At 39.7% G+C, this 19326-nt stretch overlaps 1 protein-coding gene across 1 annotated transcript in view; it reads right to left on the bottom strand.

The window, feature by feature from the left end:
• PREX2 (phosphatidylinositol-3,4,5-trisphosphate dependent Rac exchange factor 2) overlaps positions 1–19326 on the bottom strand; it is a 300507-nt gene that overhangs the window by 188541 nt on the left and 92640 nt on the right. Inside the window, exons 7-10 of the mRNA XM_027973014.3 lie at positions 10855–10988; positions 7567–7670; positions 5962–6111; positions 1900–2044 (exon numbers count right to left, since the gene is read on the bottom strand). Of these exons, the coding sequence (XP_027828815.2) occupies positions 1900–2044; positions 5962–6111; positions 7567–7670; positions 10855–10988 (533 nt within the window). The remainder of the gene's footprint in view (positions 1–1899; positions 2045–5961; positions 6112–7566; positions 7671–10854; positions 10989–19326) is intronic.

Below are 19326 nucleotides of genomic sequence, written 5' to 3'. Positions count from 1 at the left end.
TATAAACACCTGGTGAGAAGCCACAGCTTGAAGTGGCTCGTCAAGTATTACTCTTGAAGTAAGGGAGTATGTATTACGGGAACCTTGGAGGTCACACCAATGAAGTTGTTCTGAGAAAGGGTGTCTTCTTTGCAACATGGGACTCTTAAGCCAAGGGGGGCTCACATCTGCTCTCTCCCTTCACCTGAGGGCATAGCCAATACCAGCAACTACAGCTTGCTTAGCCTGCTGGGAGGACCACCCCCATTGAAGAGGGACCCTCACTGCTCCCCGGCAAGCACAGGGTCTCCTGGCCTATATTCTTCTGATGAGGTTGGATTTGGCATAGTCTATGGTGATTTCGTATGTTGGACTTTCCTGATGGCTCAAATGGTAAAGAATCTGCCTGCAATGCAGGAGACCTGAGTTCAGTCCCTGGGTCAGGAAGATCCCCTGGAGAAGGGAATGGCAGCCCACTCCAGTCTGTATAGCTAAGAAGACATTCTGAAACATAATTAACACTGTTGGCATTGCACATAAAAATTAACAGTGAATTCTAAGCATTCTCATCACAAGGGAAAATATTTTTTTTCTCTTTCTTTAATGTGTACCTAAATGAGATAACTGATGCTCACTAAACTAATTATGGTAAACCTTTTACAATGTATGTAAGTCAAATCATTATGCTGTGTACCTTAAACTGACACATTTATAGCTCAATAAAACTGGAAGAAAAGAAAAAAACAGAAGACATTTTGGTAAGTATCACAGGTAAGCAATACAATCATTTCTATTGTTATAGAGGAAAGAGAAATTTAACTCTTCCCCAGTCTCTCAACTGGGCTTCCCTGGCAGGGAAGAAACCACCTGCTAATGCAGGAGATTCGGGTTCAGTCCCTGGCTCAGAAGGATGCCCTGGAGGAGGGAATGGCAACCCACTCCAGTATTCTTGCCTGGAGAATTCCATGGACAGGGGAGCCTGTCAGGCTACCTTCCATGGAGTCACAAAAGAACTGGACACTACTTAGTGACTAAACAACAACAAATCTCTCAACTGGCCAGTGGCAGGGTCAGATCTGAGTGGGGACTGGGTTTTGAACTACCTCTCCAGTCTACTTTTATAGCACTGACATTGTAAATTACTAGTTGTATGAACTTGGACATGTCAAACTCCCGATCCCCTAGTTTCTTAATCTTTAAAAAAGATAATAAAGGTTTTAAACTCTTAAGTATGTGCGTTTGAAGACTGGAAATAATGTAGAGGAAGAAGCTGGCACAGAGTGTGTCCTAAGCAGAGCCACCTGAATGCAGTTACCCTGCCCTCTGGCTTAACCCAGCAGGGACTCCCACCTACAGCTGAGTAGCATCTGCAGAACCAAAGGCACAAGTTTGATCTCTGAGTTGAACAACCAAGTGACCTCCCTGCCTGTTCCTCTGTGCCTGGCCCCTTGCGTGACCCACTTTTTCAGAGTCTTCATCAATACCCTTTCATCCTGAGCCCAGCTGTCTAAATTCTGAATTAATTGGGAGTTTAGACTGTGTGTCTTTCAGTCTAAGTGACTCTCAGGCCCTGCACTCATGTCCTTGCCAGACTCTGTGCCCTACAGGCAAACCCGCGTGCCTGCCTGTCTGCCTGCTTCTGCCTGATCCCAGCCTCTGCCATGCCCCTGAAACACAGTTTATCAGAAATTACTAAAGTCATGGATGAATGGATGGATGCCTTCAGTTTTCTGGTCAGGATTCCTGGCTGTATATCCACTCCCTCATCCCATTATGGCCTAGGAAATACGGATAGTAAAGAAATATTCAAAAACAGTTAGGAGAATATTTTTTTAGAAAAAAATGAATAATTAAAGGAAAGTTAACACATGAGATCATGAAAATCTGCAAGAAACACAGGCACCCAGACAACAACCTTACCTTCCCAGAAAGCATTTAGGGAACGTAGTCAGTTTTCTTTTTCTGTCTTTGATCAGATTTCCTTGTTTGCACATCATTTTATAAAGTTTCTCACCCTGTTCAGAGATCATTACCCAGGTGTCTTGCTCCATTCCTAATTTTAAACCTGTCAAAGATGAAAACACAGGACAGGTCACTGAAAAAGTCTCTTCATTTGTTCATGCATTCATAAAACAAAACATTCTTTGCATGTCTACTACGTGCTGGGATTTGTGGATACAAAGCTCGTGTGATAGAACTCTGGCTGTCAAGAAGTTCATATGGTACTAGGAAGACAGTCAAGGTGAGATGCCTACACCCAAAGGGCACCTCTGTGCAGACTGTGCCCCAGAGGCACACGGCTTGGCTGGTGGAGGAAAAGGAGCTGTATCTCAGACTCCATGGACCCCTTTAGTAGGACTTATGCTTATGCTCAGTTGCACAGTCATGTCTGACTGTTTGCAACCTCATGGACTGTAGCCCACCAGCTGCTCTGTCCATGGCATTCTCCAGACAAGAATACTGGAGTGTGTTGCCATTTCCTTCTCCAGGGGATCTTTCCAACCCACGGATCCAACCCAGGTCTCTGATATATCCTGCACTGGCAGGGAGGTTCTTTACCGCTAGCACCACCTAGGAAGCCCTTTGTAGGACGAGATCAGCACAGCTAGACGGTGGCACTGGAGACAGCCTTAGAGGAAAAACTGTGCTATGGGAGAGAAATGGTCATAGTACCTAACCACTATCTTAGGGAAGTTTCACAGATGGACCATGTTTGAATGCACAGATACGAACAGGATTTCCAGCGAGAGAACATCTTCACAAAGGTCATCTGAAGGAAGAGGCACACAGCCCTGGGTTTCAGGTGACAGGACAGGAGGTGGACAGATAGGTGGGCAGGGCCCTTGCTCACCAGCAGTCTCAGTGTATTTCGTGCCTTTGGAACTGGGGGAACATCTATGAATTGTAACCAGAGGGAGGAGGAAAGCAGGGAAGTGTAGGAAAGTTTTGATGCTTTGGGAACAAAGCTCAGAGGACAGTATAGGCGATAAACTGAAAGGAAGAGGGTTTAAAAAGAGACAATTAGGAGGGATCCACTAAAGTTCAGGCAAGTTCAAATCTCTGTAAACAATAGCAGGTTATCGGGAGAAGAGGATAAAGGCGAGAAATACCTGGGAGGTGGCATTGTTAAGACATAGCAATGGGTTAAATGTGGGTGTAGAGAAGAAATCAGGATGGCTTCCAGACAGTTGATGGGAAAACTGAATGGTGATGGGAAGGCATCGTGGGCAAAGGGTTTCAGGTACAGAGAAATCCAGCACTGAGTAGCTTGAGCTTGGATGTTCACATGAAGCCCAGGGGGCAACTGATTAAGTGAGCATAGAGCTCCAGACAGACAACAAGACTGGACATAAAGACTGAGGACCTGGCAGTGAAGAGTGGAAGTTAATCTGATAGGGGCAGACAGTGCAGGCCAGGAAATTTAGAGGCAACCATTGCCAAGGGTAAAATTCTGGCCACACTGACGGTCAGTGGATGGGACTGATGAAGAAAGGTGGCAGAAGAATTTCTTGAAATTTTTTTTTTTTAGTCTAACTACTAAACTTCTTACTAAAAGTTTATTTACAATGGAGGAGTCATTAACATTTGCCAGTAACAGGGAATAATCCATTACGAATAGAATAAGCAGAGTTATATAACTGAAAAAGCAGAATTAAGAATAACATAGATAGAGTTATAGACTGTGCTTTCTTTTTTTGTTTTCTTCCTTTTTTTAGGTCTTGGATGTATTTATATGCATAGCCAGTTCAAAAAAAGCTAAGATTCAACTTGATGAAAAATTGACTCTATCTTTTAAATGATTTGCTGTGTTCCTTGAATGGACTGTTAGATTCAACAAAACCCAAAGTGTCAGTTACGCATTCATGATCTTTGTTTTAAATTTTTTTCTATCCGGTTCTTCATCTAAGATAAATCAAAGGAGTATTTTTTAAATGTTTTAGAAATTCTTATAAAAATGTATACTATGACTAATTTTATACATTTTTATAAGAATTTCTAAAATTAGTCATAGTATACATTTTTATCAGAATTTCTAAAACATTTAAAAAATACTCCTTTGATTGATCTTAGATGAAGAACCAGATAGAAAAAAATTTAAAACAAAGATCATGAATGCATAACTGACACTCTGGGTTTTGCTGACTCTAACAGTCCATTCAAGGAACAGAGCAAATAAGGTAGTAGAAATTTTTACATTCTTCAAGGGGAAATATCTAACGATGGAAGGAAAAGCTCTTTATGTTCTAAAATTTTATCATTAATGAGATATTTTATACCTAAATCTCTGGGAAAAGGAATAAACACTGTCACATTTCTCATCAATTATTTGGTAAAGAAAATAGTTCATTATGCAAACACTTCTATTTCCTGGCTGAATTACAGAAATATGAGAATGTGCAGGTAAACTTCACACACAGAATATCACCAGACCAAATACTGTTTGCAAATCTTGATAAAAATATGAAGCAAATTTGAGCTAGACCTCCCCATGTGAACAAGTTCCTTATGGAGTTACATGACATTGATTCAATAACATTGCAACAACACTTAAAAGTTAATATGCATGAAAATGCCTTATTTTATAATTAGGATACTAAAATATTTGACCAAGGAACTTTCAGTGTACTGTTAAATACAGGGGGACAACTGGTGTAGGCCTCCAAACACTGAATTATATTATTAAAGCGTGTTTCTTAAAGCAAAACTCTATAATGATTCTTTAGAAATCAGGAAGAATAAAGTGTGACCATATATTAATCCATATATGTGGAATCTAGAAAAACAGTATAGATGATCTTGTTTGCAAAGCAGGAACAGAGACAGAGATGTAGAGAACAAACCTATGGATACCAAGGGGGAAAGGTGGAGGTGGGATGAATTGGAGACTGGGCTTGACATATATACACTATTGATATGATGTATAAAATAGATAACTAATGAGAACCTACTGAATAGCTCAGGGAACTCTACTCAGCACTCTGCGGTGACCTACATGGGAGGGAAATCCAAAAATGAGCAGATATCTATACAGTATAGCTGATTCACTTTGTTGTACAGAAGAAATGAGCACAACATTCTAAATCAACTATATTCCAGTAAAAATTTTTAAAAAGTAATAAAGTACAAAGAAAACTGAACAAATTTTAAAGCAAGTAAAACTGTTTGCTGTAAAGCGAATGTCTGTATGCCCCCAAATGGTCTCTGCAGTAGCTCAGCAGGTAAAGGATCCTCCTGCAATGCAGGAGACAGAGAAGATGCAGGTTCAATCCCTGGGTTGGGAATATCCCCTGGAGGAGAAAATGGCAACCCACTCCATTATTCTTGCTTGAAAAATTCCATGGGGAGAGGAGCCTGGTGGGCTACAGTCCAAAAGGTCGCAAAGCGTCAGACACAACTGAACAACTAAGCATGCATGCCCCCAAAATTCATATGTTGAAACCTAGTTCCCAATGTAATGGCATTAGGAGGTTGATCTTTGGGGTAATTAGTTCATGAGGGTGGAGTCTTCATGAATGAAATTAGTGCCCTTATTAAGGAGATCTAAGAGAGCTCTTTCATGCCTTCTGCTAGGTGAGGACAAAGAGAAAATGGTCGTCTACAAACCAGGAAACAGCTCTCATCATATACTGAGTCTTGGTCTTCCCAGCCTTCAGAACTGTGAGAAATAAACTTCTGTTGTTCATAAGCCATCCAATGGAGGGTAATTTGTTACAGCAGTCTCAATAGAATTAAGACACTGTTTAAAACACACTGCTAGCCACAATCTAATTATTTTGCTAACTATATAAGGTTTTCTTTTACTTGATTTCAGTAACAACATTGGAAATATTCAAAACGTATTTTAGCATGGGCTAACATCACCTAGTTAATGTAAGTGAACATCAAACACCATCTACTTCCTCATAACTGTTGCCCATTTTCTGCTTTTTTGTTAAATTTGAATCTTCACAAAGTATCATAATGCTCAATCCATATACGCACCTTTCCGCCGTTCTCGTTCTTTCAAAATAGCTTCAAACCATTCATGTTTCTCTTCAGGTGTTTTTGCCATACACACAAACCATTTATTTTTGGCCGTGTTATGTATCTTCCATCCATTAACAACAATATGTCCACTGCTATGGAAGTCAGCTGAAAATTAATAGGTAAAGTGAATTAACAAATGTAATACATATTAGAGCAACACAACCATTCGTATCAAAAAAGTCCCCAAACCACTGAATTCTTCAAAATATCTTTATATGTGTATATTGAAGAACATAAAATTTTTAAAAATAAGGAAACTTTAATATACTAAATGTAGTCAGACCTGAAAAACAGAACACCCTTAATTCACAACATTAACAGTTGAACTTTTAAAAAAATCTATTCAGTTTTAGGGGACCCCTGTGACCTCAGATGGTAAAGAATCTGCCTGTAATGTGGGAGACCCAGGTTCAATCCCTGGGTCAGCAAGATCCCCTATACATGGGGTTGCAAAGAGTCGGACACGATTGAGCGACTAACATTTCATTTCATTTTTCATTTCATTCAGTTTTAATGAACAGTTTAAGAATTTCCATCTTATTCAATTCAAATCTGACTACCGTACTGCAATCTATGGTTTGCCCAACACTGCACTGCTGCTGCTGCTGCTACGTCGCTTCAGTCATGTCCGACTCTGTGCGACCCCATAGACGGCAGCCCACCAGGCTCCCCCATCCCTGGGATTCTCCAGGCAAGAACACTTGCCATTTCCTTCTCCAACACTGCACTACAGACCATATTTTCTAGAAGTCAAACATTCTTGGCCTCTGGCCAACTACACAAATAAACTAGTTGTCAAGAAAGAATACAAAGGATCTGGCACTACTTTTTGAATGGCTTTCCAAGCCTGTACCAATGAAAATTAATTCCAGGAGGTTCAATGCTTTCCTATGACAGCTCTTAAGCTGGATGTTTTAATAGCATCATGATCAAACTACTATACATTATGGACACAACTACTAGTTTATGACACTCCCGGCTACTTTTGTATCTCTGTGTTTAATGGTAGTGTTTAACACGGTTTGGGCTTCCCTGGCGGCTCAGCGGTAAAGAATTCACCGGCCAATGCAGAAGACATGGTTCAATCTCTGCGTCTCAGAACTAGTGCCTAGGAAATCTCATGGACAGAGCCTGTAGGGCAGTCTGTGGGGTCACATGAGTTGGACATGACTTAGCAAAAGATGGAAGGCAAAAGGAGAAAGGGGCAGCAGAGGATGATATGGTTAGATAGCATCATTGACTCAACAGACATGAATTGAGCTAACTCCAGGAGATAGTGGAAGACAGAGGAGTCTGGCATGCGTGCAGTCCATGGGATCGCAAAGAGTCAGACACACCTTAGCAACTGAACAACAACAAACTAACATGCTTCAAGTGAAGATAATTTTTCCATTTTAAAAGAGTCCTCCTTTCTCTTATCTTCCCTTCCTCCTCCAACTGTTCTGCCTAACAAAGTATTTCTAAGCTCAAATTCACTGCAGATGAATTATTCAAGTGATAAGTCTATCTTACAAAAGAGTATATTATTGGCATTCCATTTTAAATTTACCAATCATTTACCTGTGCCATCATCCACATTCTCCACTTCCATCACCTCTGTATTGATCCGGCCACGAAAAAGGTACCGATGTCCATCAGTAGATGCTTTGCTATTTTTCAACCGTCTTACAACAAAAGAAGAAAATCACACGAAAAAACATGGTTACTAAACTTTAGGCAAAACCTTGTTAAAGCAAGATAATTTAAGCCATTCTTTGAAAAAGAGATGCTAGTTCCATCAACAGTATCAAACATTAAGCTCTTGGTGTTTTTTTACTTGTGTCCTCACATTCATAACAGTTCAGGTTGCTCTATAAGATGGTGCAGATATGCAGATGACACCACCCTTATGGCAGAAAGTGAAGAGGAACGAAAAAGCCTCTTGATGAAGGTGAAAGAGGAGAGTGAAAAAGCTGGCGTAAAGCTCAACATTCAGAAAACGAAGATCATGGCATCTGGTCCCATCACTTCATGGCAAATAGATGGGGAAACAGTGGAAACAGTGTCAGACTTTATTTTTTTGGGCCCCAAAATCACTGCAGATGGTGACTGCAGCCATGAAATTAAAAGACACTTACTCCCTGGAAGAAAAGTTATGACCAACCTAGATAGCATATTCAAAAGCAGAGACATTACTTTGCCAACAAAGGTCCATCTACTCAAGGCTATGGTTTTTCCTGTGGTCATGTATGGATGTGAGAGTTGGATTGGGAAGAAAGCTGAGCACCGAAGAATTGATGCTTTTGAACTGTGGTGTTGGAGAAGACTCTTGAGAGTCTCTTGGACTGCAAGGAGATCCAACCAGTCCATTCTAAAGGAGACCAGCCCTGGGATTTCTTTGGAAGGAATGATGCTAAAGCTGAAACTCCAGTACTTTGGCCACCTCATGCGAAGAGTTGACTCATTGGAAAAGACTCTGATGCTGGGAGGGATTGGGGGCAGGAGGAGAAGGGGACGACAGAGGATGAGATGGCTGGATGGCATCACCGACTCAATGGATATGAGTTTGAGTGAACTCCGGGAGTTGGTGATGGACAGGGAGGCCTGGCGTGCTGCGATTCATGGGGTCGCAAAGAGTCGGACATGACTGAGCGACTGAACTGAACTGAACTGAGACACTGAAGCCCTGAGCCAAGGACAACACACAAGTGAGAGGGTGAATACATGCTTTTGCTCAATATATGACATCAAAGATCTCCAATCAAACTCTGATAGACACTAAAAGTTGGTTATTCACAATTTCACTTGATTTCTTTCACAAGTTCACTTCATTTCTCAATTTTTACCAGTAACTAGCTGGTAATTTTTTCTCAATTCCTGGTAAATTTTTTTAATACTTATGATCCTCTTCAAAGAGACTTGGACTGTACTGGAGGTTATTAAGCATTAACTAGCTGTAAAATATTTTTCCCGTATTGTTGTAATACAATAAGTGTACACGTGAAGAATAAGTCTCTCAAATACACATATAATCCTTCATAAGGATCCTATTTATTTATAAAATAGTCTAAAACATTTCAAAATTTTGTGTATAGTATACTAGTACCAGCCTTTGATCTTAAAAACTGAGCAACACAAAGTAAAAAAAAAAAAAAAAATCCAGGTTCAGATGAGCTTTTGTAATAATGAATTAGGCAGTTATGGATATATTTATACTTGAATCACTGAACACTCAGGGGAGATTGCTTTTAAAATATATTAAAGAGGTAAGATTTTAAGAAATAATTCAAGAAGATTAAGCAACATTGAGTCATCCAAGAGACTTCAATTGACTTGAACTATTTAATTTGACTTGTTGACAAAAGTCTGCTAACAACTGAATATACTAAAATTATTAATATATATTTCATAATATAGACTGAAATTATTAATGTAACATGTTACATATACACACTAAGCCAAGTTAAGTTGTCAAGTGCATTAATGCAGAGCTCCCTCCCCTCCTCTCCTCTGCATTTATATGTATTTGGTCCATGTTATACATACATTATGGCTATTGGCCAAGCAGCAGGATTTTGATTTTATAAAACTTTCCCTATCATTTAATTTATTTAACAGTTACAGTTACATGAGACCATGGATGGTAACATCATTTGTACAGTTAATTTTGCAAAAGCTCTGACCTTGAGGGCAGTCATATATATAAGGATGAGAACAACTCTAATAAAAAAAAAAAGATCTCATTCTCAAACAGATGTCTTTAATAATCAAACCTAGATGGATGTGTTAATTTAGTGGGAGAATCCTTTCACAATGTGTATTATTTTAAAGCATCACATTGTACACTTTAAATATCTTATAATTTTGTCAATAATACCTGACTAAAGTTGGGAAAAAAATAATTGCACCTAAACAACTTGAAAATTTTTTTAAATTCATCCCTTTAAGTGCTCCCCTTTTATTTTTTGTCATCTTTCATGAGGCACACACATTTTATCACAATCTGCAATAAAGGTGGGCTTTGAATTAGAATTGCATGGGTCCAAAGTTCATTTCTGTAACTATTATGTATGGGAAAGTTACTTAACCTCTCTGTGACTCAATATTTTTCTCTACAAAACGATGATAGTGAAAATGCCTATTTTATAAATTGATTGGGAATATTATGCAATTAATTCATGTGATTCTTCGAGATTATGCCTGGCAGAGAATAAGTGTTTTGTTTTTTTTTTTAATTTTCTTGGAGTATAGCTGTTTTGCCATGTTGTGTTAGTTTCTACTGTACAACCAAGTGTGTCAATTAAATGTATACACATATCCCCTCATTTTGGATTTCCTTCCCATTTAGGTCGCCACAGAGCATTGAGTAGAGTTCCCCATGCTAAACAGTCAGTTTCATTAGTTATTTATTTTATACATAGTATCAATAGTGTATATATATCAATGCCAATTTCCCAATGCATCCCACCACTCCTTTCCCCTCTTGGTGTCCATATGACCTTTTAATTTTTAAAGAGCTTCATACAGGTAGAATTAACAGCCTCTTCTAGATTTTCCTGAAACCCACATCTACTAATCCCAATCTTGCTGCTAAACACAAAAAATTGAGAAGAGAATACTACAAGAAATAAATAGGTTCATTTTCACAGGTGTAAAAAGGAATTTTTAAAAAAGCTCATTAAGATAGAGAGACAATAATTTAATTATTTCCTGGCTCTAATCCTAACCTGTTCTCTTTCTTGAAGTAGCAAGGAGAAGGGGTTGAGAATACATGGAAGTTTACTGATGAGGTCATGGGGGCACAGAGACAATGTTGAATCTGTGAAGTGGATAAACAGCTTTTAAAGTATTACCTGTCTACATTCTTACCTGTGTTTTCTTTTGCAATACACCAAAAGGTTATCAAAAAGAAAAAATACCCGCTCTTGAATATTGCCAGAAGAAATTTTCAGTAAGACTCCACACATTAGCATTTCTGTACAGGTATCAGTAATGTTAGACCCCTAAATCAGGAAAAATGGAGACAATAATGTCTGATTACTTAACAGAAACTTTCACGCAGTAAGTCTTTTTCCTCCTGTTTTTATTTCAAGATGCAATATTCAAACAGGATAAAAGTTCAAATAGTTTAAGTATTAATATACTGAGCTTAGGTCTCCTTCCCACCCAGTCTCCTCCAGGTGAGTATCAATAAGTACAGCTCCTCTTAAGAGATTCCATGTCTTCTTTAGTTATTTTACATATGTGTGCATACACAGCATATATAATGAATGTTATCTTTGTTCTCTAAAAATAGGAGATGATTTCAAACTAATTCATGACATGAATGTTCCTAATATTCATTTTCCTCCTCCTCTCTTTCCTTGGTCTGGGAAAATAGCTTCATGAACAAATGGCAAAGTACATGTAACTGTCAATTTTTGGAGGTCTTAATTTATATAAAACTTTTCCTCCATATCCATGGGGGAATGGTTCCAAGACCCCCAAAGATATCAAAATCTGAGGATGCTCAAGAGGCATAAATAAAATGGCATAGTATTTGGATATAATCTACACACCTCCCTCTGTACATGTTAATCTCAAGATTGCATCTAAAATCTAATACAATGTAAAGTGAAACTGTTAGTCGCTCAGTTGGATCAGACTCTTTGCAACCCTGCAGACTGTAGCCCACCAGGTTCCTCTGTCCATTGATTCTCCAGGCAAGAATACTGGAGTGGATAGCCATTCCCTTCTCCAGGGGATCTTCCCCATCCAGCGATCGAATCCAAGTCATTGCAGGCAGATTCTTTACCATCTGAGCCACTAGGGGAGCCAACACAATGTAAATGTTACATCAGTTCAGCTCAGTTCAGTTGCTCAGTGTGACTCTTTGTGACCCCATGGACTGTAGCAGCCAGCAGCCAAGCCTCCCTGTCCATCACCAACCCCCAGAGTTTACTCAAACTCATGTCCATTGAGTCGGAGATGCCATCCAACCATCTCATCCTCTGTCGTTCCCTTCTACTCCAGCATTCAATCTTTCCCAGCATCAGGGTCTTCTCATCAAGTGGCCAAAATGTCATGTAAATAGTCATAAATACAATGTAAATAGTATCTAATAGTTGCTGGTACAAGTTTTATGAAACTTTCTGGAATTTTTTCCCCCAAATAGTTTCAATCTGAAGTTGCCTGAAATTAAAAGACGCTTACTCCTTGAAAGGAAAGTTATGACCAACCTAGACAGCATATTCAAAAGCAGAGACATTACTTTGCCAACAAAGGTCCATCTAGTCAAGGCTATGGTTTTTCCAGTAGTCATGTATGGATGAGAGAGTTGGACTGTGAAGAAAGCTGAGGGCCGAAGAATTGATGCTTTTGAACTGTGGTGTTGAAGACTCTTGAGTGTCCCTTGGACTGCGAGGAGATCCAACCTGCGAGGAGTCCATTCTGAAGGAGATCAGTCCTGGGTGTTCTTTGGAAGGAATGATGCTAAAGCTAAACTCCAGTACTTTGGCCACCTCATGCGAAGAGTTGATTCATTGGAAAAAACTCTGATGCTGGGAGGGATTGGGGGCAGGAGGAGAAGGGGATGACAGAAGATGAGATGGCTGGATGGTATCACCGACTCGATGGACGTGAGTTTAAGTGAACTCTGGGAGTTGGTGATGGACAAGGAGGCCTGGCATGCTGCTATTCATGGGGTCACAAAGAGTTGGACATGACTGAGCAACTGAACTGAACTGAACTGAACTGAACTCTGGATGCAGAACCCGGAATACAGAAAGCCAACTGTCTCCACTTCTAGGATAGAGAGGAAGATAAAAGAAGAGATAAAAGGAAAAAAATCTATTTAAAGAGAGCAACCTTCCATAAAACCTTTCACCACAGTTATTAAAAGATGCACTGGCACGCTCATTCATTGAATAAACCCTTACTGAGTGCCCGTGAAGGTCATATGATCAGCAACAAAACTGATTCTTAACATAAGTGCTAATCATGGGAGGATGAGAGGAGGAAGCACAAGAGAGAAGGAGCCTGGGTCCCTAAACCATCAACAAAGGGAAACTGCCCACTGGGCAGAACCCACACATGAGTGTCATGTGAACTGATCAGAAATGTCTATTTTGAGCCATTGGCCTTCCCCAGTGTCTCAGTAATAAAGAATCTACCTGTGATGTAGGAGCCACAGCAGACACTGGTTCAATCCCTGGGTCAGGAAGGTCCCATGGTGGAGGACATGGCAACCCACTCCAGTATTACTGCCTGGAGAATGCCATGGACAGAGGAGCCCAGTGGGCTATAGTCCAAGAGGTCACAAAGAGTTGGACATGACTGAAGCGACTTAGCAGGTCATAAGTGTTGTAATCTATTTGTTTCTACAAACTAAACTAGCATAACTAACTTGTTGAGTCACTGAGTTGGAACAAAACAAAAGGGGAGGAACTTTTCAGTAGAGCTCTGTTAAGTGTGCTCTTAAAAATACTTCTGTTTTAAATATGTCTGGTCTTTTTTGATATTTAAAATTGAGAACATCAATATTAATTTCATATTTGCATATTAACAATGAATACTTTTCTGATTAAAATTTTAAAATTAAAATAACTCATATAACCATAATAAGAAACTTCCCCAAGGAGAAGTTAATTAAGACAGTGTCACCGCATTAGTCTGGATATCTATATTACAAACACATTTTACATTTGAAATACTTCCCTCTCTCCCTTCGTCATAAGGGTAGAAATGGAGATCTGTCAAACATTCACACAATTTCATATATTTTGCCATGTGATAATTAAGCAAAAACTGTCATCAAATGTAAACATCAATCTCAACTGCAGTGGCAATGACTTCTAATTTATAGTGAATACATCTCTCCCTTAGGAAAAAAAATTAGAATGGCATTTAAAATGTAAAAAAGGAAACATCACATTGATTCTTGCACAAGGGACCTAAATAACACTATGAAAAGTGGCTTTATCAATAGCAATTTTATAAATGGTACAAAACACTTCACTTTAGATTATTCCATACAGTAGCCCATAAGTGCCAAGGCAGGAAGATAATCTGTTACATTATTAAAGGGTTACTCTAAGTATTATACTAATTTGCATATTAACCAGTCTTCCAAATAGTCTCCCAGGTTAAATATGTATGTATTTATTTATAGATGTTTTCCTAAATGAATTAAATACTAAAAATACATTTTCTGACTTGTTTGTGGTGATTATCTTCATTAATAAATATAAGGAAAATTTAATGTGAATTTGAGCTAACTATAATCCATCCTCTTATACAGCCTCAGGGTAGATATTGTCCAAGTACTGAATAACTCATGGGACCAATGCGCAAAATAGAAAATGGATCTATTACTTGTGATGATAACTGACATACACTCCGAATGGTCCCATGAGTAAGGCCAACACAATCTCTCTTTGTAAATGTAACTTATTTGGAAAGCCAAACATAATCAGAAAGGATCTCAGTGAGCTGAATTTCAGGGGAGTTAGTAAGCACTGGGCTGAAATGTGTTGAAAGTAAAAGAGTCAGGCATTCAGCCGTGTCTGACTCTTTGCAACCCCATGGACTCTAGCCTGCCAGGTTCCTCCTTCCAGGGGATTCTCCAGGCAAGAATACTGGAATATGTTGTCACTTCCTACTCCAGGAGATCTTCCTGATCCAGGGACTGAATCCATGAATCTTGTGTCTCCTGCAATGGCACGTGGATTCTTTACCACTGGCGGCATCTGGAAAGCCCCTTTCATCATGAAACGTCCTCCAAAATCTGAACGTAGCTAAGATATTCCTTCTGCCTTCTGGGTTCTGTTATACCATTGCCTTTTGATGATATGAATTGACTTCAGAAACCTGGAAGATCCTATTTCTCCTCTGGACCTTCTCTTTATCAATAGCTTGTCAGGGTTTCCCATAACATGAACACCTCCAAAAGTGAATACAACCATTTGGATTGAGCTGGCAAGTGAAGAATATAGGCGTGATATTATTATTTCTCCAGTCCCCTACAACACATTCCCTAGTGGCTTAGATGGTAAAGAATCATCCTGCAATGCAGGAGAGCTGAGTTTGATCCCTGGGTTGGGAAGATCCCCTGGAGGAGGGCGTGGCAACCCACTCCAGTATTCTTGCCTGGAGAATCCCCATGGACAAAGGAGCTTAGCAGGCTACAGTCCATGGGGTTGCAGAGTTGGACATGACTAAGCAATTAAGCACAAGATTTTATTAACACATCTATGGCAACCCCATGTTACATCTCATTCAAAGTTCCCCTAGGTCTTTCTCCTTTACCCTATACTTGAATATTTAGACTTTTTGATTCAGTTAATCCAGACTGACATCATAACAAGCTCTCAAACCTCTCACCAATATGCATTATATTGAAGGCATCACCATAAATTCCCATCAGCTCCCAATCAAAAATCAGAATAAGATGAATTGACCTCTTCGAAGTCAACACTTCTTTCCATAAGTGACTCAAAGCATCTGCTTAATTATCAACTAATGAAGTTTATGGGGGTAAGGACATCAAACCCAACCACCCACAGTTTCTAGAATTCCTGTTATGCTTCATAGAGTATCTTACAATATATACATATCACCAAAAGAGACAAAGTTTATCTCACAATATACACATAATGCACATTTTACTAAATCCTATTGAGACGGTTTTATTACTGAGGTGATATGTCTTTAATATTTAACAGCAGAACTTAGGAATTAGTACAGTATTACCTTCCTTATCTTCTACCATGGTAACCTCCTATCATCACATGAAATATTTTCTTGATAATTTAAATAATTCCTAGGAAAACCTTTATGCACTTAAAGGAATCTGTGTCAAAACATACAGATTTGTCTAAAAACCTCATTCAAAAAGAATGTCTTCTCTTTATACCAGATTCATCTTTTAGACAGGAAAAAAAAAGGCCACTGTGCCTTTGACTTACTATGATTTAATCTGTGTATTATCTCCATGACAATGTTGGATAAAAATCATTAAAAATTCTTGAAACACAGATACATAGAGTATTCTAAATACTGAAGAAAATTTGGCCAAGTGTAGATGTACTCTTGTGTAATCACAATATTCCTCTCACTTCAAATTCATCTGATCTGCAAGCAGACACTTAATAAATGTCTGTTTTTGACTAATGGTATGTCGTATTTTCCTCTCACTTATATAACATAATCTACCTTTCTCTGTAGCAGAAAAAACAAAAGCCCACAGCTTTATCTTTGAAATGAATGAGGTTTATGATATTTTGAAAATGATGTGCAATTTCTTTTTCATTATCTGGAAATGGCAAGAGAGATACTAGGGTTAGGGATAAAGAAGCCAAGCTACAAAAATGAAATAGAATATGGTTAAAAGCATTGGCTTGCCAGGAAACACTCATCAGCCCTAGAGTCCATCAAAATGAGGATGTCAAACAAATGAGCTAGAAAGCAAAAAGTGTGGAAGTAATAAAACAAGCGAGGCAGGTCATCAGAAAAGAACAAAGTTTATAGGACAATGGTGCTCAAATTTCAGAGCTAAGAAGACACACCTGATGGGACTATTAACATTTCTAGGTTCCCTGGCACTATCCCCACAGAGAGTGCGTCTGGGTAAGTCCTGGACCATTCAGTAGGTTCTGATGCATTGTGGTGTTCCATCAACACTTGAAGTCACACCGCTTTGGAAGCCTGAGCTCAAGTGCCTAGAACAGCAACTCTGCTGACATGGGGATAAAGGTGAGTATAGGGCCTGCTCTATGAGACCTCTAGGTGAGCAGTAGTCCCAACTGCTTCCCAGAGCCCAGGACAGAAGAGGAGTTTAATCATACGTTCCATGGTCACAGTTACACCTATGCTATGGTTCATCATCACTGAATATTCATTAAAATCTGCATAATGTTATTTTGGGGCTTTCCTCATAACTCACTCAGTAAAGAATCTACCTGTAATGCAGAAGACCCCAGTTCGATCTCTGGGTTGGGAAGATCCCCTGGAGAAGGAACTAGCAACACACTCCAGTATTCTTGCCTGGAGAATCCCATGGACACAGGAGCCTGGTGGGCCACCGTCTATGGGGTCGCAAGAGTCAGACAGGATAGCAACTAAACCACCACCAATGTTATTTTGGGCTTCCCGTGTGGTGCTAGTGGTAAAGAACCTGCCAGCCAATACAGGAGACATAAGACATGGGGGTTTGATCCCTGGATAGGGAATACCCCCCAGGAGGAGGGCATGGCAACCCACTCCAGTATTCCTGCCTGGAGAATCCCATGGACAAAGGGGCCTGGTGGGCTACAGCCCATGGGGGTCCAAAGAGTCAGACACAACTCAGTGACTAACATTTAAGCTATATAGTCCTCATTTTTTAAAATCTGTGTAATGGGGGTTATAGTACTTCAGTAAACTGTTAAAAGAGACCAAGATTGCCTACAATGGAATATCAGTTTTTCCCCAAAAGGAAGTTGGCTGATGGACAATTAAGGGCCCTTGCCCTCCCTGGAGCAAATTTACCCAAGTAAGATTATTTGAATCTTGGATTTTTATCTTGAATCTTGAATGGAGCAACATAGAATGGAAAAATTATTAGAACTTATCCCTGATACTGGGAAAGACTGATGCAAGAAAAGGGGGCAACACAGGATGAGGTGGTTGGATGGCATCACTGCTTCAGTGGACACGAGTTTGAGCAAACTCTGGGAGATGGTGAAGGACACAGAAGTCTGGCGTCCTGCAGTCCATGGGGTCACAAAGAGTCAGACACAACTGAGCAACGGAACAACAAACAACCCATTCTAGCTAGGGCACTAATGACTGTCAAAGAGCTTCAGCTGACTAGACAGCATTTCGAGCCTGAGAGGGAAGCTCTTCTATTTATTTCATGAACTATTCAATATCTTTTAAATTAAATTTCCTTTCATTTCTGTTGCTTGGGACCATATAACTTAAGTAAGATAACCCTTTCAGTAGTTAGGTGCATAAATTAGACAAACAAAGGGGATTTCTTAAGGTTAAAATCTAACGACTGAACCAAAGCTTTAAAATATTACCTCTCTCATCTGTAGAGCATTTTATAGGGTTCAAAGTACTTTTCACTTATTTCATTTACCCCTGTATAACCAAAACTGTATGTTGAAGAGATCTGGTGCTTTATTCACAAACTAAAGTTTAGAGCCCAGACTGGAAACCAAATCTGCCCGAAAGTTTTTTATTATGTCATATAACCTGAGAACAATAAATCTCCATTGTTTGTTTACTTAAATTCAACATAAAAGAATGTAATGACAATTTAATGGTACAAAACACTGGAGAGACAAGTTACACCTGAGATTTTAATGCCCTTCATTTGATGAATGGGGAAATAAGACCCTGAATATTTAAGGGATCTACTTGAATTATAACAATAATTCACCGAAAGCAGAAATAATGCATACTACCGTATACCAGGTTAAGATTCCACTGAAGAGAATTTTAGTTACTGGAGCAAGAGTGTCGTCTCTAAGACAGTCTGCATGGTCTTCAGGAGCTCCTGGAAGGACTCAGAGCTGCTGCCATTGCTGTTCAGCCGTTCAGTTGCACCCACCTCTTTGCGACCCCATGGACTGCAGCATGCCAGGCTTCCCTGTCCTTCACTCTCCCAGTTTGCTCAAACTCCTGGCCATTAAGTCAGTGATGCCTTCCGACCATCTCATCCTCTGTCGTCCCCTTCTCCTCCCGCCCTCAATCTCTCCCAGCATCGGGCCCTTTCCCAGTGAGTCGGCTGTTTGCATCAGGTGGCCAAAGTATTGATGCTTCACCTTCAGCATCAGTCCTTCCAATGAATAGTCAGGGTTGATTTCCTTTAGGATTGACTGCTTTGATCTCCTTGCTGTCCAAGGGACTCTCAAGAGTCTTCTGCAGCACCGCAGTTCAAAAGCATCAATTCTTCGGTGCTCAGCCTTCTTTATAATCCAACAATAGCTGTTACTCAACATTAGCTCAAGGCTCCTAATGTCCAAAATTCTTGAAGGAACTCTCTGTTTTGTAACTGTCATGCCATCAGTCATCTGTTCTTGGTCTTGTCTTAACCCCATGAAAGTCACTCTGAACTCATAAAGCTGTCTGTAAGCTGAGCAAAAATCCCTTTTAGCAACTCAAAGAAAGCCCTAAGCATTCCGACTCCCTTATCAGGGCCTGAATTCATCCTCCATGACTGTGTCCCTTTGTTTTCTGAGCCTCTGGAGTCTCACCAGATTGCAGTTTCTCTTTAACTTCTCAGAAGGGACAAGGCCTGAATACTGTAAAGCTTCTCCCATGCTCTCAACATGGTGAACTGAGGTGTGCAATCAGGTACTTGGTACAAGTTTCCAA

Source organism: Ovis aries, chromosome 9, assembly GCF_016772045.2.
Source record: "Ovis aries strain OAR_USU_Benz2616 breed Rambouillet chromosome 9, ARS-UI_Ramb_v3.0, whole genome shotgun sequence".
Taxonomy (NCBI): domain Eukaryota; kingdom Metazoa; phylum Chordata; class Mammalia; order Artiodactyla; family Bovidae; genus Ovis; species Ovis aries.
The sequence above is the reverse complement of the archived record's forward strand: the minus strand, read 5'-3'. Positions and strand labels throughout refer to the sequence as shown.